General features: G+C 40.6%; 2 protein-coding genes across 2 annotated transcripts; both read left to right on the forward strand.

Annotated features, from left to right (window-relative positions):
* Positions 1 to 9,516: 9,516 nt before the first annotated feature.
* LOC310954396 (rho-related GTP-binding protein RhoV-like) lies at positions 9,517 to 10,345 on the forward strand (the record flags this gene model as incomplete). Its single annotated transcript, XM_083923833.1, has 3 exons — positions 9,517 to 9,676; positions 9,752 to 9,810; positions 9,896 to 10,345. 3 exons carry the CDS (start codon positions 9,517 to 9,519, stop codon positions 10,343 to 10,345), a joined length of 669 nt encoding a protein of 222 aa, XP_083779959.1.
* A 1,743-nt stretch (positions 10,346 to 12,088) lies between these two features.
* LOC310955154 (zinc finger FYVE domain-containing protein 1-like) lies at positions 12,089 to 22,348 on the forward strand. The gene is made up of 11 exons (XM_083924918.1): positions 12,089 to 13,502; positions 13,606 to 14,110; positions 15,279 to 15,493; positions 15,873 to 15,979; positions 16,082 to 16,190; positions 16,278 to 16,375; positions 16,589 to 16,706; positions 16,848 to 17,018; positions 17,273 to 17,453; positions 17,566 to 17,679; positions 20,001 to 22,348. Exons 1-11 carry the CDS (start codon positions 12,993 to 12,995, stop codon positions 20,231 to 20,233), a joined length of 2,361 nt encoding a protein of 786 aa, XP_083781044.1. The 5' UTR covers positions 12,089 to 12,992; the 3' UTR covers positions 20,234 to 22,348.
* The last annotated feature ends 86 nt before the right edge of the window (positions 22,349 to 22,434 follow it).

A 22,434-nucleotide genomic window follows, 5' to 3' on the forward strand; every position in this document is an offset into this window, starting at 1 on the left:
AACAATCTGGTACAAACAACAACAACAGTTCCCGCTGTTAAAAAATGCATCTGATACAAATACAAAATACAAATGCTTTTTTATTGTGTCATGAAGTCTGAAATCAGCAATTTATCTATTTGCAGTGAAAGTTCACTTATGCTGCATTAGAGCATTATGATTAACAACTCACTCTGGCACCTCTCATTAGAGATATAACAATAAAGGAAATCAATATGTGTTGCCACATTGTTAGGGCACTTTGGAGACATGCAGAGGGAATATGAAACCCTTGGGTCACCACGTCAGAGGATACTTACTCACAAAGAGCGCAGCAAAACAAGTACACATTACTTTGTCTATTCTTTGAGCATCCACAGTGAATATAGTATGAAACAACATTAAAAAAAACAACCTACAATATGTACAAGGAGCTCTCTGCTCTCTATGCAATTTGAACCCCGAATCAATATCATTACCCTTTCCGAGGTCCCTTGCTCTCCAGGAAAAGATGTTAGCCATTATCCTCTGAACAGAATGCACCAATTATGAGGAACACACACAATACCATGAAGTGAAGGTTGAGGTCACGTCTTAAGAGTAGTGGTCACACATGTCCAAAAACAATATTCCTACGCAATTTGGAGCCTCCACCTGCATGCTAATGTGTACCTAGCCTGAACCCTGACCGATGACCTTGGCTTGGTCAGTGCTGGGCTGAAGGTCACCCTGGAAGTGTGTTAAAGAGAAAGTGATTGGGCCACTAATGGAGTCCATCCGCTTTAGAGCCCTATTAGCCCTCTCATATTGGGAGGTCAGCTCTGTCTGCTGAGTGTCACCTCACCCCTCGCTGGGTTTCTGCCAGTGGACATGAGTGCTGTGCGGTCACAGAGGCCACTTCACCACAAGCGGAAGACCATCCATTAAAAGGCCCAAACAATAGCTAATGATTTGGCAGTAAACCACATGTCTTTTTTCAACCCTGCTATTAATCAACAAAGTAGAAACAGAAACCAATGTTCCATATGTTCTATATTTTATTTACTTAACATACTTAGATCAAAAGACTGAATCTGGTTTGTGGTTTGGGCATGAGCCTCTGCTCATCTTGTTTTATGAAGCAGAAGAGAAAGAACAGTTTTGACTCATCCATCATTGCACAATGATAAACACCATTCTTTAATCCATTCATCATCGCTGTTGGTTGATGTGAAAAACTGTTTCTTCTCATCTGTACAGAACATGACTCACACCCACTGGATCTTTTAATTCAATCTGTTTGGAGCAGGACTGGGGGTTGACCAGGCTTTGACAAAATTAAAGGTTCAGCCAGAAAGCTGCCCCCTGCTTCATTAGCCTGCTCCATCCCTGAGGAATGGCACTTTATTTAATTTCTTTAATGTCTTTTACACTCAGACCCAACACAGCTGTGCGCCTGGTCGAGGGGTGTCAGTCCCTTTTAATCTGTTTTACCTTGAAACGCCACAAGTATTTTGAAATTGTACACATTCTATATTGTAGCCTAATAAACATGAACTGAGTCCTTGTTGCCCCTATTGAAATTATTAATGGCTAAGTCCCATGTAGCGTACCATAATTAATACTTCACAGCTGCATGTGATCGGGATGTGTGTTTGGTAAATCCACACATGATCTCAAGAATCCTCCCCTTCAATATGCCACTGCATTGTTGAAATGGTGGAAACATTTTACCCTCAATGTTTTATTAGGAGATTAGGAATCAGCCACACTGCTCTGTGAGGCTGTACTCGAGCTAAATGCTAACATCAGCATGCTAACATGCTCATATGACAATGCTAACAAGCTGATGTTAAGCAGGTATAATCTTGTCTACTATGTTAGTTGTGTTAGCATGCTAAATATGCTAATTAGCACCCATATAGCACTAAATCCATCCTGATCATTGTCCAGACATTTTAGGGGGTTTATTATGTTTTTGTTTCAGTTTTACATGGGGCACAAGACCGGACAACCTTTTATTAAAACCATATTTGAGCTAACAATGTTATTAAGGGGATGAGAGGTAGTAGTTTTTTTAATATGCTTGCTGGTCTGCTGGGCGGGAATGCCAGGAAACATCTGAGACCAACTCAGTTAAGCAATGCAAACTTCTTTGACTTCTGCAGATGGTTCAGCATTAGCATCCACAGGTGTGGAGTGGGTTGTTCAGTGTAAGCCTGTGTCACCTTGGCAGCATGCTTGGCAGCATGCATGGCAGCGTCAATCATAGTTATCTCACGTTGTGTAGCCAAATTAACCTCTTGTTGTGTTAACTTTGTGAAGGCAGAATATTTGGGTAAAGCAGGTGGTTGTGCAAGTGCCAGTGCCAAGTGCAGTGCCAAAGTGACATTTGGCATTTTCACTTAAGTAACATTTAGTCCTATTTGTTCATTCTTTATCTCCTGTCAGTTTAATATTTTGTCTTTTACAAATAAATAAGCCAAAAGAGAAAAAAAAGCGTAAAAACAAGATATATGTTTACTGCACACACGGTGCAAAGAGGGAGAGGTTCTTGCTTTGATCAAAACAACACACCATGTCTGCATAGCAGCCTGTACGACAGGATGATTGGCCAACCCAACGCTAGGTTTATTTACTGAGTGATGTCTACCTTTCTCTCAGAGTACGTCAACACGTGCCAAAAATAAAACGATTGCCCAACATTTCCCCTTAAAGGACCACACCAGAACTGTCCAAAGACGTTAGCAGCTGCTAAATGTAGACAGTGAAAACAAATACACAACCAGGACATCAAGAAAAGAGAACACTAAGGTGGTGTGGTGGGTTGTAGTTCAATTGAGGATTCATTTAAAGGTGTAAACGGCATACATCTGATTATCTAGGCTATCTAAAACAATTAATTTATTTTGAAGAGTAATGTAATCTTTTTGAAAAAAGGGAAAGATGGATATGGATCTGCATTTTAGGGGGGCTAAGGCCTTTAGTTGAAGTGGTACAGATAAGGGGTGAGACTCCAGCCCCCCCTATTGGCAGAAACAAGCTGTATTCGAACAGCACAACTTAGAAGTTCAAGTTTGGGCATGGGTATACAGTTTGTAACCAAAACCGCACTATATAATAATGGACATTCATGACATTGTGAATCATGAGTATTCGTTGGACGTGTCTTACCTGCTGCTTGACATTTCCTTCCTAAGATGGCCATGACATTATGAGGACTCTCAAGCTCCCAGGTATCTGACTTACTTTCTCAGGCTGAATCAAAAGACCCTGGAGATTTCCTGCCATTTTTCTCTGGAGTGTTTTCTCTCAAAGAACAGGAAAAGACAGCTCTGTTTCCCACACACTCACAGAGGCTGGATATCAATGCCATTTTACAGTGTGACCACTGCAGCACACAATCAGGCAGCTGCAGAGTCATTGTAAAGACTTTGTGCGCCAATGTCACACTGAAGTAATTATGTTGGTTTGTATCTTTTAGAGGGAAAAGTGTCTTTGCATTGATATTTTAGCCTCGCTGCTTTTAAATTTCCTTTTTTACACTGATCATTATAACAGTATGATGCATTCTGTCTGAGTTAACACACTGAGACGAACACCAATGTTACAATAAATTAATCAACAATGTCATCAAGATAATCATGGAGGCAGTCTTGTTCTAAAGTGTTGACCAACATAAACAAGTTTTTTTTGCATTTTCAGTCTGAGTCAAATGTTTCCAATTTGTATAATGGCAAGTAATGATGCTTTTTGTTTGTTTGGACAGTGTTATCCCTTTGAAAAGATTGTGTTCTCATGTTAATCAGCCAATTGCGGGAGAGTTTCCTGTTTAAATAGATTCTAATCAGGCTCTGCGAGAACATATGCTGCTGTGCGGATTGATGTGAAGCCAATTGAAACTAAGCGAAGAAGAAAACACAGATGCTTCAAAGGCCAAAGGGTGAGACCCCTGGTGATATTGTTATCGGTTCCCTGTAATGCATCGGATCAAACATTCAGACGCTGAGGGACTGATGTGGACTTGCTTTTGTATGTGGAATTATCATAGCTTGAATAGCAGCTAAAGGAAATGTCCTTAGTTCTTGTGTTTTTTTTCATGTAACAAGCCTTTCATTTAAACTATAACCCTTCTCAAGAAGCTGTGTCATCAGACCTGACCTACTTGGAAACCAAAAAAGGGTTTTCCCTAGACTTAAATGTAGGTGTGTGTAATGACAGCACGTCAATCAGCAGCATTCCAGACGTTTACAGCCGTCTGCCACACTTGAGCTTGACAAAAGGTATAGAAGCCTTGACATTGTCCTACTTTTGATAAAGACAGTTTACAGACAGAGCTCCACAGACAACTAAAGCATGAGATCTTGGAAACAGTTTTTACAGGTATGCAAAGACACATATACATTATATGTTAAAATCCACACTTATATTTCCAAATTTGGTGAAAAACACACCTGATGGACAGGAATGCAGTTTACTTCTCATTTTATTTGCTGCATAAATCACAGCTTTATAAGATCACAAAAACAACTAAAATCCACCATCTACCACCCTCTGTTTTTCTATTAATGTGTTCTTTTGTTCTGGTGTTGTTTAACTTGCTTTCTGTTTGATTGTCTATTTTAGCGCTATATAAAACTACTAGATCTATTATTATTATTATTATTGTTATTATTATTATTATTATATTTCCTATTGATGGGGTTTGTTAACATAATGATTTAATCATTATTAAAGGAAAGCGCAGACATTTTGAGAAATTCTCTTTCTTGCTGAGAGTTATTTAGAAGCTTATTGGAAAATAAAACATTTTCAGGACCTTTTACAGGGTGTCAAATCAATCAATGTATTAATTGGATGTTCACAGTCACCAAGCAGATCAATTGAAGGATACTTGTTTGACTGTTTTGCAGCAGAGTTACTGTATATCCCATGAGGCACAGAGAACAGACCCCCTGAGATGCTCTCTGGAGGGTAAAGTGGGATTAGTCCTGGACCCCTGCCAGGGTTTAATGGAGCAAGAGTAACTAAATTGACGGGTCTGCTTGCTGGCCAACAAAAGCCCAAAAACACTTAGGCTTTACTTAGAAATTGGGACATGCTGATTTACTCTAAGCTGGTTCAGATCAGAATATACAATACTGGTTATGATATTATTTCAGATTAACTGCAAATGCACTGATCCAACAAAAAAAGTCAAGGCACGTATATCCTCATTTGCACAATTACAATGTACAGTATTCACAGATATAGCACATGTTTTCCTGCAATAACTGGCTACAAGTCAAGAATGTGCACAACAGGGGTCAGCTAGGAGGTAGGGCAGGGGTGGGGAAGAGCCACACAGGTCTAAATTCCCATAAAATCACTTGGTGCAGTGACCAGAAGGTGCTAGAATTTGAGTTGACCTGAGAAACGGGGCTGTATCCTGTTGCTTATAAACTGGACAGATACATGACTCCATACCACACGTATCAAACCAGTGCTCTGGGCAACATGAGGACTCGAATAACTCAATAATGACTGAATGTATTGCTATGAAATTTGGAACATTCATGGTCCTTAGAGGATGAATCCTAAATTACTTTGGTGATCCCCTGACTTTTCCTGTAGTACCACAATAAAGTGGTACACACTCACATTGTAGTTTATCTTTGGTAGTTTTACAAGTCCCATCATGATGAATCTTAATGACTTATCTAGCGCCAGGTCAAACTGTATTTGTCCCCATCGGCTTCAGTTGTACTTGCACTAATTAACCGAGATAAGCTTGCTTAACTAAGACGGAGAACATGCTAAACATTATACCTGCTAAACAGTAGCTTGTTAGCTCTGTGATTGCACACATACAGCTTCACAGAGCTGCTGGCATGCAGACTGTGTTGTTTTTGCTCTGATAGCATTCTGTGTAAATGCACTGCCAGCATCTAAGATACGACACGTTTGGGTTAGATGTAGTTTTGAGTTGTCCATTTAATGTGAAGTCTGGAAGTCATCCACTGTACTGCCATTCACCCCATTCAAAACTCATCACTGTAACCTCTGGTCGACGGGCCATCACTCCATACAAGGTGACAGATCCACTGGTATCAGTTAATTTACAAAACTATCACTGCAAAAATCCGACACACGACACAATGTCTCCTACAGTAACAGTAACTGTAACTGTCATTCTTTCCGTCGGCCGCTCCTAGTGACTGGAACAAGTTGCAAAGGATGCTTAAACTCCACACCTTCATTCCATTTCCCTCCTTCGATTACTCATTACAAGCGATGGCTTCTCATCACTGCACCTCCTTTTGAATTTGCTTCTCTAGAACACAGTACGTAGATCTCTGTTGTTGTATATACAGTATATTTGTGATGATCTAATTGTAGCTAATGTTTTTTTTTAATCTATATCTATATTTTAATGCCTCCTGTCATTGCTTCTGGGCCACGTCGTCATTGTAAAAAAAAAAAAGGTTCTCAAGTAACTCATCCGGTTACGTATAGGTAAAAATAACAAATAATATTTAGTGACAGACTATTATACTATGTCTATGTACTTCAGTATAGGTGTTAAAAATAACTGCATATCATCAATTAACACAATAAAAGTTAATCCACAACAGTCTATGTTTTGTGTTAAATTCGAGCAAGCAGGTCATGACCCTTGCCAGAGATTATGCTGAATATGTTTAGCAAGTGGCAGAGTGTCCTAAACATGACCCTTAAGTCACACCTAGGAACTAAAGAAGAAGAGGGAGATGATTTCCATTATGTGATGTCTCAGTGTGATGGTAGCAACCATCCTGCTTTAATCCTCACCACTTAAGAGCCTGGGCAATATCTACTTAAAGAGACATTATGCAGGAAATGTTATGCAAATGGATTGTTTATCACTTCATCTCCGTGTCAACCACTGGTTTTATGCCGTGTCTACAGTGTGCCATGCTGATCTCTGGCTTAGGGAGGAGCATGCCATAATCTTTTAACACCTATCTGGCAGATTTCTCTATTGTTGTCAGATTTGAGAGTTACTCAGTTACTGGGTTTACTTTTTTAACAACCAGAGCAATAGTTAAGGGAGACACAAGGCACATTTTAGTTTATCTTATTTGCATTAACTCACATAAGTCAGTCAACACGAATGGAATGAATTTTGAATTGTGCTGCATGTATACTTGGGGCTTCCCCTAAGCTGCATACATTGCGAGACCCTTACTAAGCAGATTACCTCTATAAATCTATGTCAGGATACATTTCTGCATGTCTAGTCATGCAAAGAGAGAGAGAGAGAGCGTGAGAATGCAGAACCAAAACATGTTTACGGTCTTAGAGATGCATCCCAATTGACCATTTCTAGACACCAAGCCACTATTAAAGTCATCAGCACACTGCTGACATCTGCTGCACAAGTTAAGGTACATGCAAACCTTGTAAACACATTTGCATATAACTGCACAGCGCCTGCATAAATGTATTTGAAGCAATAAAGAGCAGCTTAGAGGTTGATCTGTGATGATAAAAGTGGCTGTTACAGGAAAGAGAATCTTTGGATGTGGAGCTATTTAAAGACTGTTTCCTGTGTTTGACATTTACCTTGAATTAAGGAACACAAGCATTGTGACGCACAGCTGCCAGAGGTGTAGCATGGGAGCAGAACTGGCAACATGACGTGTGTCGGGGAAGGGGGGGACCAGATGTTGTTCTCCTACCATAGGGAATAAACTCTATCACTCAGAGCGCAGGTGGTGGGAAAAAAGGGGGAGAGAAAGGGAGAAGAGAACGAGTGAGCAAGAAACAACGGCAAACAGGAAGCAGAGACCTTACAACACAATGCACACAGAGTTTCCTGCAGGCTCAGACAGATAAGGAGCAACACTTTGTTTCAAGCCGTATTTTCACCCACATCTCTAAAACCATGTCTTACAATGCTCATACATTACTACTGCACAACAGCTGTCATCATTTGGAGTTATTTAATGTAGAGCCTCAGCACCAAAAGAATACTTTAGACAATGTCTAATTCTCATTATCACCATTACTATTGTTACAATATGACAATGAAGGCCTACCTCATAACTTTCCTTATGAAGTAGGCCTACATTGTCATATTGCCACACTCAAGGACTGATGTGTGATAAAATCTGAAGATTTAATTATCACCTTGCTTATCAAAAGTTGGCAGTTGCTTACAACTTAGAGCAACATAATAATGTCAAACAATGCAAATAAATCCTTTGAATAGATATTCTCCAATAAGTAGTCACTAGTCAGAGGGATATTAGCAAGGATGCCAGTTTGTCCTGATAAACAGGGTTAACGCCTGGATATGACATTCAAAACTTATTTTAGACAGTGTTGAGTTGTGACTGGCTGAGAAAGAACAATTAATCCACGCATAAACTCCAGTCTAACACGTCCTTTTGTGCATAGTGATGCTGCACTATGTTGCACTGGTGCACTGGTCAGGGTGCATCTGCAGTGCACAATGCAAATTATCATTATTTTTATTAAGGTAGCAGTAGAAGTAGAAGTTTTGCAGTCTAATCAACGGGACAATGTTTATTACAGTGGAATCATGAGGATTTTATTTTCCGTAAATGAAGAATATTATTTGTGTGTATTTATGAACCCAGTCACCCTGAAAAAGACAGGATGGAAGATGACACATGAAGGTTCTGCTTTAAACTGCAGCCGGTGACAGTCTAACAATGCCCCCTCAGCTCTGCCCTTTGCCCCTTTTACATGGGAGAATAAAGCCGCCTTCAACACGCATGAACAATACTACAAGGTGGCAACCAAGGTAGAGACATTTAAAAAAAAACTTTGGTGCGACGTTGAGAGAGCATGGATCTTGAAAGCTTTGCTAACAGCTAATGAAGAACAACAACAACAAAAAACAGGTATGCTGTGAAACATGACAGGCTGGACGGAACACGATATGCATTAATGGGCTACACAAAAAATCATTACGTGTTTGGCTGACCGTGGATACTCGGGAAGTTGTAGTCTTTTCAGATTGGAGAAACTGTTCAACAGGGTCTGGCTGAAGGTGGACACCGACATTCAAGAGCCAATGGTGGAACAACACCCCCCTCTGTGGACCGATAATGGTATTGCACCCAATTAGGCCTATTGGGTTCAGGCAAATATTAAGACGGCGTCCGTTTTAACATGACACATTTGCCTATAAATAACGTTTTTCCAACCACAAAATTATACTTTGGAAACATATTACACCAGATACACTTTTATACACTATTTTGATTTATAATATTCCACTTTGCCTTTCTTTATCGTAAGGCATTTGAGGTCAAATCAGCTGACTTTTACCAGCGGCAGGGGGTCAGGCCCGTCTTGGTAGGAGTGACTAATCAGCGTCAAACGGAAGCCAACATAGTGTTGTATCACTCATCTGATTGGGTGCCTTTGTTCTTTCAAATCGAGGTGTCCTCTCTCCTTTATTGGCACCAGCCTCCCAGGGGAGAGGACATCTTTTACAGTAATGCTGCTCTCTTGCATGGACCTTCAAACTGCTGGGATGATGGTGGAGTAATGATCCAAGGAAAGATGGCCTGTCAGAGACATGAGAAACCAAACAGACTGAGGGAAGAGATGAGCTGCATGCTGGTTGGTGATGGAGCTGTGGGGAAGACCAGCATGATTATCAGTTACATCTTCAATGGATACAACAGCGAGTACAGACAAACAGCTTTTGATGTTTTCACGGGTGAGTGAAGGTTATTCTTCAATGGTAAATGACTATTTGACTCAGCAATAAAACTGACTTCTATTTGACTTCCAGGTTTGGTTCATGTGAATGGAATTGCAACTCGTATCAAACTCATAGATACTGCTGGACAGGTAAACTATCCACGCTGCTTGGTGCTTTCTTTGCCCAACCAGTTAGTCCTTTCCTCCTATAAGCTCTCATTATTTGATCTGACAGGAGGAGTTTGGCCACCTTCGCTCTCTGTGCTATGCCCATGTGGACGTTTTCATCCTCTGCTTCAGCCTGGTCAATCCCATCTCCTTTGACAACATTACCTCCAAATGGATTCCACAGATCCGAGCCGGCAACTCGACCTCTCCCATCATTCTGGTTGGAACTCAGTCAGACCTTCGCTACAGTGTGGACGTCCTTATTCATCTGGACCAGCGGAAAACCAAACCAGTGCAATTCAACCGAGCCAGAGCGCTGGCACACAGGATCAGAGCTCATGACTATGTGGAGTGTTCAGCTCTGACACAACACAACCTCAAAGATGTGTTTGACGGTGCTATATTTGCAGTCATGAAGCACAAGCACGCTGGCAAAACATCTAAAAAGCTGAGCCTGCTCAAACGTTTAAAGACTTTTTGTGATTGTGGATGGAGGAAAATCCTCAGATACATCTGATATGGAATCAAAGAGTGGGTTGAATGTTGGCTACTCTGCTTGTGGGGACAGTCTGTTTGGGGATTTGTATGACAAATCATACATTTCTTTCAAAACATTTCTCTACAGTATGTGATTTGTGCACTAAAATCATCATTTAAGATCACTGACCTGCATTAAGACTACCACATATTCTGCTCTTTTTTTTAATATGTTCCTTTTCCTTTCTTTCATGCTGTATTTGTTGCTCTTGTTCATATTTCTTTGTGTATGTGTGTTCACGGTTTGTAATAAATGCACTACAATGTAACACATATGTATTTGCCAGTTGCTTTGTTTTTTTTTAAGAATTGCCTTAGTTAATATATCTGTAAACAGTATGTAGCTCGTGCAATGGAAGGTATTGTCAGTGAAGAAATGGAGGGAAAACACAAAGTGCCATTTGAGACAAATGGTCACCTGCTGATACTTTGAAGTGCTACTTTACAAGACAAAAGCCATTTAAATCCATCCTCTGTGTGAAAGCTTTTACGAAGGCAAGTTGACCACAATTGCTTTTAAAACAGCCACCCACATGGAATTGTCTTTGCTTATTTTTAATTACAGTAATTAAGGTCTTTGCAAAAATGATTGTGATATCATACATTTATAGACATTTGATGTGATTTGCTATACCAACTAAGACCCAACATCTTGTTAGTTTTCTGTATCTAATTCATTTGTAGCCTATGCCTCAGAAGAGCACAATAAATGGACTTGGTAAATGGACTTGTACTTATATAGTGCCTTTCTAGTCTTCTGACTACTCAAGGCGCTTCACAGTGTTTGTCACTTTCACCCATTCACACAGACATTCACACTGATGGCAGTGGACATCTACATACCATCTAATCTGATCTAATCACTCACACCACATTTACACACCCATGCGCAGCACGGGGAGCAATTCGGGGTTCAGTGTCTTGCCCAAGGACACTTCGACATGTGGACCGGGGGGAGATGGGGATCGAACCACCAATCTCTCGAACAGAGGACGACCCACTCTGCCACCAAGCCACAGGCGCAGCCATAGGCGCATTTCTCATTCTCAATAAACACTTGAGAATGAGAAAAATGCTTGAATGCAGTATCTGCAAAGTAAACTTAAATATGCTGTGTGCTTATGCTTTCATCTTGTGACAAAGTGTGGTATTCTACTGCTTCAGGGCAGCATTAGTCCAAAAAGTTAACTGGTGTTGGGCGCCTCTATTGGGTGTGAAAAATGTAGCCTCCCACTTCCCCTCCTTCACTATTACATGCCAGACACCTACACCATGCAAAAAAAAAATGCAGGCAAAAGCCAAATAAATGGATTACATTGAAAGGTTCAATTATGTTTAGTTAAATAGCAAACAACGATGATGTTGTGAGCACATGGGAATAGTTGAGAAGCTGTATGTTAACTTGTTGTATAGTCCTAATTTTTCTGTGTGTAACTCTATATTTAGTGTATCCTGTGTATATGTATGTCTTTCTGTATTTTTCTGCATCCGCTATGCACAAACACCAAGTCAAATTCCCAATATGTAATCTGTTGATTACATAAAAGTTGATTCTGATTCAGATGGAAACCGTCGACTCTAGCTAGTCTCGACGAACTACATTTCCCAGCATGCAACCGCACGCTACCCTCCTCTGACCCGGTGACTGAAAATAATCTGATCAGCTGATCTGACCTGGCAACAAAATAACGTAGCTAGAGAAATCCTGCCACAGGGAGGGGGCTGGCTGAAGAACAAAACAATGACACTGCTCGGAAAGATTCAAATACAGTAACACTTAAAAAAAAGACTTTTTTAAAGACGAACTAGCGCGGATTTCCCTCCCGTTTTAAAGTAACCTTCAAAGGCTCCGCTGTTTTCCGAGCTTTTTGACATCGACTGGTTGTTGTTTTTGTTGATATGTTGTTACAGCTCAGTTGACAGACTGGAGGCTAGCTGTTTGTTTGGACGGCTATGCACTGTTGGGGCCGCTAATTGCAGCTTTTCTTTGGGGGAAAAGTTGAAACTGTCTTGTCGAAACCAACTAGCTTTAAGCTAAGTATTGTTGCTTAGATACCAGAATATCTACCGAGTTTGTCTGCGCGAGCTATTGACGGTCAGTTTGCTAGTTAGCCCGTTGTTAGCATCAACATTTGCACATTCATCCTCAGGGTGGGTTCATTGTCTCGGTCGGTAACTTGTTACTACCTGTACTACATGTATTATGCTATTCGCTAACCTCATGTTTAATGTATGTAATGCTGCAGCTAAATGCTAACTTTGGTTTATGAACAAACAATTAGTGGTAAAAATATATCAAGTGTAACTCAAGGAGACTGCTGTTTTGTGCTCCATTGCCTCACTGTTAGTTGCACTAAATTACATGATTCTGTTTATCAGTGTTTAAAAATCATGCTGCAAAAAACAGTTTGATATATGATTTATGTATTGTTGTTGAGTTAGTGTCACCAGCCCTGTTACCATGCAACCAGTTTAAGTTGATTAAGTCATTGTCTTTGGTCGTTAAGTTGTCAGTATTACCACATGTGTATTTTTCATTAACTGCTAATTGGAAATAGCTGGTACTGTTGTCGAAGCTGTTCCAATTTAGGACTGCTGTCTATTCAAGTTTACCTTTGTAAGAAACGATGAGTGGGCATGGCTCATCTTCAGAAAAGGGAGTCAATACTAGCCTAATATGTCAGGAGAGCTATGCCTGTGGTGGATCTGAGGAGGCTGCATTTGAGTGTGATGAATGCAAAAGCTTGCAGTGTGTTCGTTGTGAGCTCGAGCTCCACAGTCAGGAGCGTCTGAAGCACCATGAGCGGGTTCAGATAGGACCCGGGCATGTCCCTTGCTGTGACAACTGTAAAGGAGGTAATGGAGACAGTGGCAAACGACATAGATCTGTGGTCCGCTGCCAGAACTGCAAAGTTAACATGTGCCAAGATTGCCAGAAACGCACCCACAGTGGAGGCAACAAGAAGAAACACCTGCTCACAGCTTATCCTCCACCACCCAAACCTGCCGAGGTCAATTCTGTCCAGACATCTGTCCTGCCCGCTGTCCAAATAGCAGATGAGACCAAATCTCAGAAAGCAAAACTTCTGGAGAAGATTTCCAGTTTTCTCTTGGTTGATGAAAATGAGGAGATGCAGGTAAGTTGTGCAAAAGAAACACTTGTCATTGAATAGGACCAGAATAAAAATTTCTAAACAAACAAACAAAATGTTCACTTTTAAACTCCTTGTTTCTCCAAAGATAAAAGATGAATCTTCATTTGTCAAGAGCCTGAGCTGTAACCCTGACCAGCTGCTGAAAGTGGTGTCCATCTTTGGCAACACAGGAGAGGGCAAATCTCACACCCTGAACCACGCATTCTTCATGGGCAGAGAAATTTTCAAAACTTCTCCCACACAAGAGTCCTGTACGGTGGGTGTGTGGGCGGCGTTCGACCCCTTCCGTAAAGTAGTAGTCATCGACACAGAGGGGCTGCTTGGGAACAGTTCCAAACAAGGCCAGAGAACCCGTCTCTTGCTCAAGGTGCTCGCCATCTCCGACCTCATCATCTACCGCACCCACACTGACCGTCTCCATGATGACCTCTTCAAGTTCCTTGGGGATGCCTCGGATGCGTACTTGAAGCATTTCACCAAGGAACTGAAGGCCACAACAGCCCGCTGTGGCCTGGATGTCCCTCTCTCCACCTTGGGCCCTGCGGTGGTTATCTTCCATGAAACAGTCCACACTAAGTTGCTTGGCTCAGGTAAAATATCTCAACACTTCTGTTACTCCTAAGTACTACTAGTCGAGCGTCATCTCAACTTCATCTGTTACACATTTATCAGTCAAGTCACATGCTTTAAATAGGATTTTACCAGAAAGCATCCATTAAAACAATAGACTGTGACTGTATCACCAGGAATGTAGGTGTGCATCACCCAAAGGGACGAGAGGTGTTCCCTTTCAAGTAAACTAAGCATTAAGCCTGGCAGATAATTACAGCTTTAGCAAATATAAGCCGGCAGTCTACATTTACTGGAGGTAGCAACCCTATTCCAGCTTTTTGTGATATGTGGAAACACTACTTTTTTGGCTACAAAGAAAACTGCATACTGTGTAGTAAAGTCATTAATTTCACAAGGCAATTTGCATGTGTTAGTCCAGTTATTACAATTCATACTTTGCATTACTGTCAACCATTTTCCGATGCATGGGATTCACCACAATTTAAATGTAGTCACTGCTGATGAGTGAGAAAAAAACACATTAAAAATATGGTATGCCTTGGAGTTTAAAGTGCACAGGATTTGTAGTAAATGTGCTAAAACATTAAGGACCACTGGTATGAGCCTTCAAGACTAGGGTTGGGTATATCACCACTGTTTTCCTGTATTGATTCAATTCCAATTCACAAGGTTCCCATTCAGTTTTTGATTTTAAATGAAATGAAATAAAATGAAAGAGGTTCTCAGAGAACTAATACTGTAAATGTAAAAAGGAACCCTCTAACCTGGTGCATTATTAAACATATTAGTGCTTGCATGAAGAATAGCCAAAGCAGTTGCATTAATGTACGTTTTTATATAGTATGAACACACTCCAGCAGTCAACACAATAAAGTGCAACTGTACAGACTCTACACTCAATGTGTATTGAGTGACATTTTCATTCACATATAATGAGGTCAGAGGTCTAGGGAGCCCTTAGAAAATGGCCAGGCCAGTTTTTTCCCTCACCAAAATGTAGCCCAACTTTGGAACATTATTTAGACCCTTTCCAGACAAGCTATTTACAGCTAAATAATGGGTACGATGAATCATATTTTTGTGTTGTATCTGATGCAAGGACAGACAAATTATTATTGTCTGTTATCATAGTACATTACGATTAGACTATATGCTAAACAACCTCTTGTGTATTCCTTGTTTTAGATAAGTCATCTGAGTCTGTAGATCGGCTGCTGTTGGAGCGCTTCAAGAAGCTTTCCCGTTTCCCAGAGGCCTTCAGCTCGGTCCAGTACTGGGGCACGCAGACTCTCAACCCCCCGACTGACTTCCGTGGCCTGCAGAATAAACTGGAGCTGCTCCTGGATAACAACGCCACCCGTTCCCCACGCACCCCTGTGGTCATCTTCAAAGCCCTGCAGGTAGGGCTGAATAGCAGCCTGCTTCCTGCCTGCTCCAGACTGTCTGGTCATTGTTGTAAAGTTACCATTGAATGGAAGTGATGCACAATTTGCTGATAAACTGGTTCCTGGATTTAGATAAATCATCATATATTCTGAGTGACGCACAATACGATCACAATGTGTACCCTAAGAAAAACGATGGTATCACGATTCTGTGATACTCGATAGATTGGAAGACAATCATCCCCGATTTATCACAATATTTATGTAACTGAGGAAAAAATACCCCAAAAGGGCTAACACCCCCAATTCTGTTTCTATGCAGTGTCCCTGTACAGAGAGTAGGTGTCACACTTTGTTTTGTCGAGCTAATTTCTGCTCCTTGATTCTACCACAGGCATTGAGTGAGCGCTTTAATGGGGAAATTGCAGGTGAACATGTAGCCCACAGCTGCTTCTTTCCTGATGAGTATTTCACCTGCTCCAGCCTGTGCCTAAGCTGTGGGTCAGTGCCTTTTTCCCTTTTAAAAAAATGTTACCATTTTAATCTCCCCTTCATTCTCTTCTTTTCGGTGATAAACATTTTGACATTTAAATTTGATCCCAGATCTGGCTGCAAGAACAGCATGAACCACTTGGGAGAAGGAGTGTGCCATGATGCAAAGCACCGCTGTCGTTATTCTATCCAGTATGATAATCGCATTTACACCTGTAAGGTAATCGAGCTAATCCTTCTCTTTACACCAGTGACTGTGTAATTACTCTTGTTCCATGACTGATGAATGTGTGGTTCATCACTTTAGGCATGCTATGAAGGGGGAAAGGAAGTGATAGTTGTCCCTAAGACCTCAGCTTCCTCAGACTCTCCATGGATGGGCCTTGCCAAATACGCCTGGTCTGGGTGAGTAATAGCTGAATGACCTGCAGGGTCATGTGTAACAAGGTTTGGGTAAGGTTTATGTTACTTTTCACAGAGCCTAATTTCAGCGCTGGTGTCACGGACTCTGTCCTAAAGTCAAATCTCTTATTTACCTTAGCTTACATGTTCCAAGTAATACCTCAGATATTTATATTTCTGAAGACTTGTAAATGTATATGTCTGGTCTATGTTAAGGTACGTTATTGAATGTCCCAACTGTGGAGTGATCTATCGGAGCCGTCAATACTGGTATGGGAACCAGGATCCTGTGGATACAGTTGTCCGCACTGAGATTCAGCATGTTTGGCCAGGGGTAAGAGAAACAAGCTATTTTACCTATTTATCTGATGTAGATTATATTTCCTTAAATGGCTGTAATCACACAGACCTAGAATTATAGTAAGAGGTAACCATTTATCTACTTATGTAGTAAAAAGATGTCTGTTTTTTGCAGTCAGATGGCTTTTTAAAGGACAATAGCAATGCAGCACAGCGTCTTCTGGATGGAGTCAACCTAGTGGCCCAGTCTGTGTCAGAGCTCAGTGTCAAGCCTGCCAAGGCCGTCACCTCTTGGCTGACAGATCAGATCGCCCCAGCCTACTGGAAACCCAACTCCTTCATCTTGGTGAGTGACACACACAACCCAACCCTCTGTCACCCTTCACCAACAGTCAAGTCAACACTTTCGTGTCCAGAGCTATGTTTACTGTCTCTGGTGCTCTGGGCTTATTTCACAATACATGTTTGCAGGTCATAAGATAAAACTTAGATAGTCTCGGATTGTGTCCTCTTTCCTCTTGCTCTTGGTAAATAACTTCTGTTGTTATTGTTATTAAATTTCAACATCTGTTTTTATTGGGTTTTTTTTTCTGGTACAAGGTGTGCCATAAATGTCACACAGTCTTCCAGGACAACGACACCAAGCATCACTGCCGTGCCTGTGGGGAGGGCTTCTGTGATGGCTGCTCTTCCAGAGCTGCACCCGTCCCTGAGAGAGGCTGGGGTCTTGGCCCTGTCAGAGTTTGTGATGTCTGCTTCGAGCAGAGAGCTTCATACGCAGGTGCACTCACTCTCAGTAATGTCAAGTCTTTGCTGTTTTTCCTCATTTGTGTTATGCAGCCATGAAGCTTTTAGGTGAGCTTGGCTTGAACAAAGATATTTTCTTTATGTAGAACTGCTTGAGGCAGAGCTTGAGGAGGAGGAAGGTGGAACCCTCGCCAGGAAGGTTGGAGAAGCAGTCTCCAACACCTTTGGGGTTGTGGTCACTGCTATTGACATCCCACTAGGTGAGTGTTGCAAAACCTAAAGAGGATTGTTACATAACAGAAATAAATGACCCAGTAAATGTGAGTCAATGGATACTATGCCCTCTGGTGGTAGGGGTGTAATGTGCTTATTTACAGTAAGAAAAAAAAGCAGTGAGGTCTTGTTTCTAGTTTGTACTCTCAAAGATGTTATGCAGTAGTAGGCAAAAGCCTCATTATAAGGAATATGGGATGCTCTAATGGCCTAGTTGTAGTTACCAAGGGGCCGGGGCAATTGATTCCCAAACTGCTAAGTGTGTTCTACAGCCTTCAGCACTATGTATAGTTGAGTAGTCTCAGGTGAGTGACTGATATTATATGTTTGATCAAGCAGAAGTTCAGATACTGAATTTGCATTTGTCTGTAACTTCCTGTAACATTCATGGACTACAAATTTAAAATCCTCCCACACACGCCTGTTACAGAACTTAAAACTGCTTTTGACAATCTCTTTAGAGCATGTCAGTGCATCCAGTGCTCTGCTACCTAATGTTTAGCATTTCAGTTCTTGTATCTATTGTTAGTGCAAATGTGAGGTAGTTTGTTCATTTCATTTTATGAGACTTCTTGCTGTAAACTTGTCTTTTGCTGCATATTTTACGAGTTAGTAATAAAAAAATTAGCAGTTTCTTTATATGACATGCATTAAGATTTCTCATAGACTGTGCAGTAGTCTGGGTGTGTAGAATGCACTTTTGGTCCAGTAATTCTGTCAGGGTAATCCGAAATGTGTTTAACATTGAGAAAATTGGCTCTGCAGTCAACCGATATAGGCAGTCAACTCAATGGCTGATGCCGATATTTAGAGAGCAGGGCAGCCGACGGCAATCATATAATGCCAAAATAATGTTTTATTTTGTTTGTTTGTTGTTTTGTTTTTGCATCTGATAAAATAAAACTATATAATAATAATAACAAATGAGACACATCATTGCTGGACTATGGTCTGGTCTATCAATACTCTGCAGCATCAGAGATTACAAAGAGTTGGCAAAAATCAGTGCTGTAAAATACACAAAGCAAATTACTTTTTTTTTTAACCTTCAGGTTGTTGTTTCACAAATCTTAAACATTTTGAAAAACAATTTCTTTACTTGAAAGCATAATAACATACTACTGTATGGTTATTAATGTATATTAGGCTGCTCCATGAGCCTACTGTAGACCTATATTGACTGGTAAAGGGCATACATGAAAACGTGTCTAATCACCTGAGAAAATTTCTCCATACCCATTTACCACCCCAAAAATACCTTAGTGCAGTCTGCTCCAATCACAACAATTTACTTACCTCCAAATGTTTCCATGGATACCCCAACTGAGACAGCTAAGGAAGGTTACGGTGCACTTCAAACAGTAGTGAGGGAAAATATGAGTGCATAGTGCTAGCGCAATGGTAACTGAGAAATAAACCGTCAACAGTCTACAAATCAAATTAGAGTAAGTGAATGCACCTCTAAATTAAAGAAATAGTTCAACATTTTGGCAAATTCACATTTTAGGGGGAGGTTATGTGATTGACTATTTCTTGGCTGGGAGCAGTTACTCGGCAACCTGAGGAGATTCTTTGCTCCCTGCCAAGAAAATGTCTCGGACATAACCTGGAAAACCACAACTTAATGCTGTTACACTTGAGTTTAAACAAACAAGTTAGAACATATGAATTAATGAGCCACGGAGCTAGCAGGCACAATTTGTTAGCTTTGGAAAGAGACATTGATAACGTGATATCCTACACAGTATATCAAGCTATCGAGCAGGTTATTCATCTATGTCCTTTACCTGTAAATACAGTGTAGGGGAGTGTGTCCACATAGCGTCTCTCTAGCAGAGGGGAACCCTTCATCACACTTTTTCTGAATAGTTAACAGATTTTCAACTCAATGCATTTGTTGCGCCCGAACACAAAAGGTGAATCGCATGGATATCTTTACCTTCATACGCTCTCTCCTCATTGGTAACAATAGAGAAAAGATGCTGGCACTGGATGAAAACACTGTGAACACAGGCCCTCTGTCTACAGTATGCTTTGGACAGAGCCAGCCTAGCAATTTTTTATCCTGTACAGTTTTTATGCTAAGCTAACTTAACAGAGATCGTAGTGTTATCAATCGTCTCAGCAAGAAAGTAAATAACCATATTTCCCAAAAGGTCGAGCTGTTCCTTTAAATGCCAGCACTATAAAATTTAGAGTGACTTAAAGAGACTACCATGTGTATTGCAAATGCAAAAGTGTTACCTTATACCATAACTGATACATTCTTGTGTATGTGAGTCTAATTATGTTACATGTTATCCTGTAGGCCTAGTGAAAGATGCCGCCCGTCCCACCTATTGGGTGCCTGACCAGGACATCCTGTCCTGCCATAACTGCCAGCGCGAGTTCACTGCCAAGCTGTCCAAGCACCACTGCCGCGCCTGTGGCCAAGGAGTGTGTGACGACTGCTCCCCGAAGCGTCGGCCAGTTCCGACGCGGGGCTGGGACCACCCTGTGCGTGTGTGCATCAGCTGCAACCAGAAACCTGGAGAACTTTAACAGGGACGATCTTCCTTCCTCAGAGCACCAGAGAGAACCACTCGCTCAGCTCGCAGTCTGTCACTGCTTTACCTCTGTTAATCTAAGGGTTCTGTCTGTGTCTGCGGAAAGGAAGTTTTTAGGCTTATATACGAGTATATACATATATGACATTAAGCAGAGTTCCTGTGGCCTTTGTAGAACAGCCAGAACATGTGAGTTACTTGACTGAGTGTGAAATCTGCATTTCCACTCTGATTATTCACAGAGTGAATATTTTGTGATTATTGTTGACATTAAGTCCCTAATTTTACTTTAAATAAGGCTGTTGAGCTATTTTTCTACTATCAGAAAATATTTTAAAAAAATGTATCATTTAAATAATATTAGTTAGTTGAGAACCCTGTGGGGTTAGTGTGATTTGTTTTGAGCAATTGTTATTGAGCATTGTTTCTCTGATGTCACACGTGTAATGGTTAGGGGATATCTTATATCCGTGCAGATATAACTGCAGGTTCCATTGCATGCTGTATTGCAACATTTTAGTTTTTTGCACTAAGCCTTTTTCAGCTGTTATAGGCTGTTGCTTACCATGGCCAAAATCCAGATATCCAGATGATCAAGTAGTCTGTCCCAAACTGAGCAGAAATCTACCATAGTAGGCCTAGATTGTGGATATCTGGTGTGCCAAAATCATTCAGGTCACTGTGTCTGTGCTGGTATGTTTATATTTTATCATGTAATTTGTGGTTGTATGAAGATTATAGAACTATGTTAGAGGAGTGTACATTTGAAACGTTGAAAATTATTTATGTATTGAAGATTTAAAAAAACAAAAAACACGCATTAACACTCTGGCTTGCATGACAGTCAGAGAGATCATGGCCTTTTACTTGTTCAGAAAATGGTCTCTGAATAAACCTCACTATCTCTTTAACCAAGCGGCAATTTAGTGTATCCATGTTATAAAATGTATGTTTTTCATGTTCAAATTTGTTTTCTTGACACCTTGATTTTAAATGTTTTCTAAATATACGCAGTTGGCTATTGGTTGTATGGGTATTGTTCTGCAGAACTGAAGAATATCCAAATTTGTCTTCAAACCAGCTTTACATATTACACTCATGCTTGCAGGTCTCTGTAGGCACACTGACAGGATAAGGACTCCTGACAACACATTTTAGTTCAGTTTGAGCTCTTCACATTTTGTTTTTCCGTTATTATGTATCCGTTATTGATATTGTGCATTTTATTTTTTCAGTTTTTCTTTCTTTGACATTAGTAACTGTATGTATATTTATATACTTTGTAGCAACTGTATGCAAACCACTCTTTCTTCCCATATTGTGTTTGTCTTTATTTTTTGTCATTAAGCATTACACAGAAAAAAATGATGCTCAAACGTGGCATGAAAAAGATATTGTACCATATTTAGTGACTGAGAGCGTTACATGTGGATATCATACAAAGCACAAGGTGATGCCTTTAACACATATGCTTGTATTTTGTTGTTAAACACAAGTTTTAAAAAAGGGTCTTTGTCTGTTTGATTGTAAGCTTTGTAGATAAAGTGAATTCTCCTTTTGCTCCAAATGTGGAACTTTTTGGTACTGATGTCTGATGAGAAAATGTTGTCTGCCTTGTCTCAAAAATGGATTTTTCTGTCTGAATGTTGCATCACACACACCCTCCTCTGCGATGCTAATATTGCACAGTATAGAATAGGAAATACATAATGTCTGATTACTTGTCCTGGAGTTCCAACGCAAATTTGTGCAGTCTGTTGCTTATGATATATTTTGCATTTTGTGATGTCCAGTTATTTCGAGTAGGTTGGGTGCGATCACCAACACTTCTTACCTACAGACTACAAATCGAGCAGGAATGATCGATACATGTAAAACTGTTGGAGACTAATTTGAAATGATGTGTGGATACTAAACTGATGGAAGATTTGCATAAGATTAAAGTTGTATCAGCTCCCATCTGTCAAAAACATAGTCTGGAATTGCCTCCATGTCTTTAGTGTGTGATTGTGTGTTTAAATCTCCCTGTGTCAAACCGCTTACTGTACTGTATGTGGGAGGAATAGATCGTGCGCACGCCTGTGTATTATGAGCCTTGCTTCCACTCCTCTCCAACACTGCAGCTTCAGATAAAGTGAGGGGAAATTATTTGCTTGGTGCTTATTGATGATGATAAATGATTTATAATTATTTTAA

This window comes from Echiichthys vipera (assembly GCF_963691815.1).
Source record: "Echiichthys vipera genome assembly, chromosome: 12".
Classification (NCBI taxonomy): domain Eukaryota; kingdom Metazoa; phylum Chordata; class Actinopteri; order Perciformes; family Trachinidae; genus Echiichthys; species Echiichthys vipera.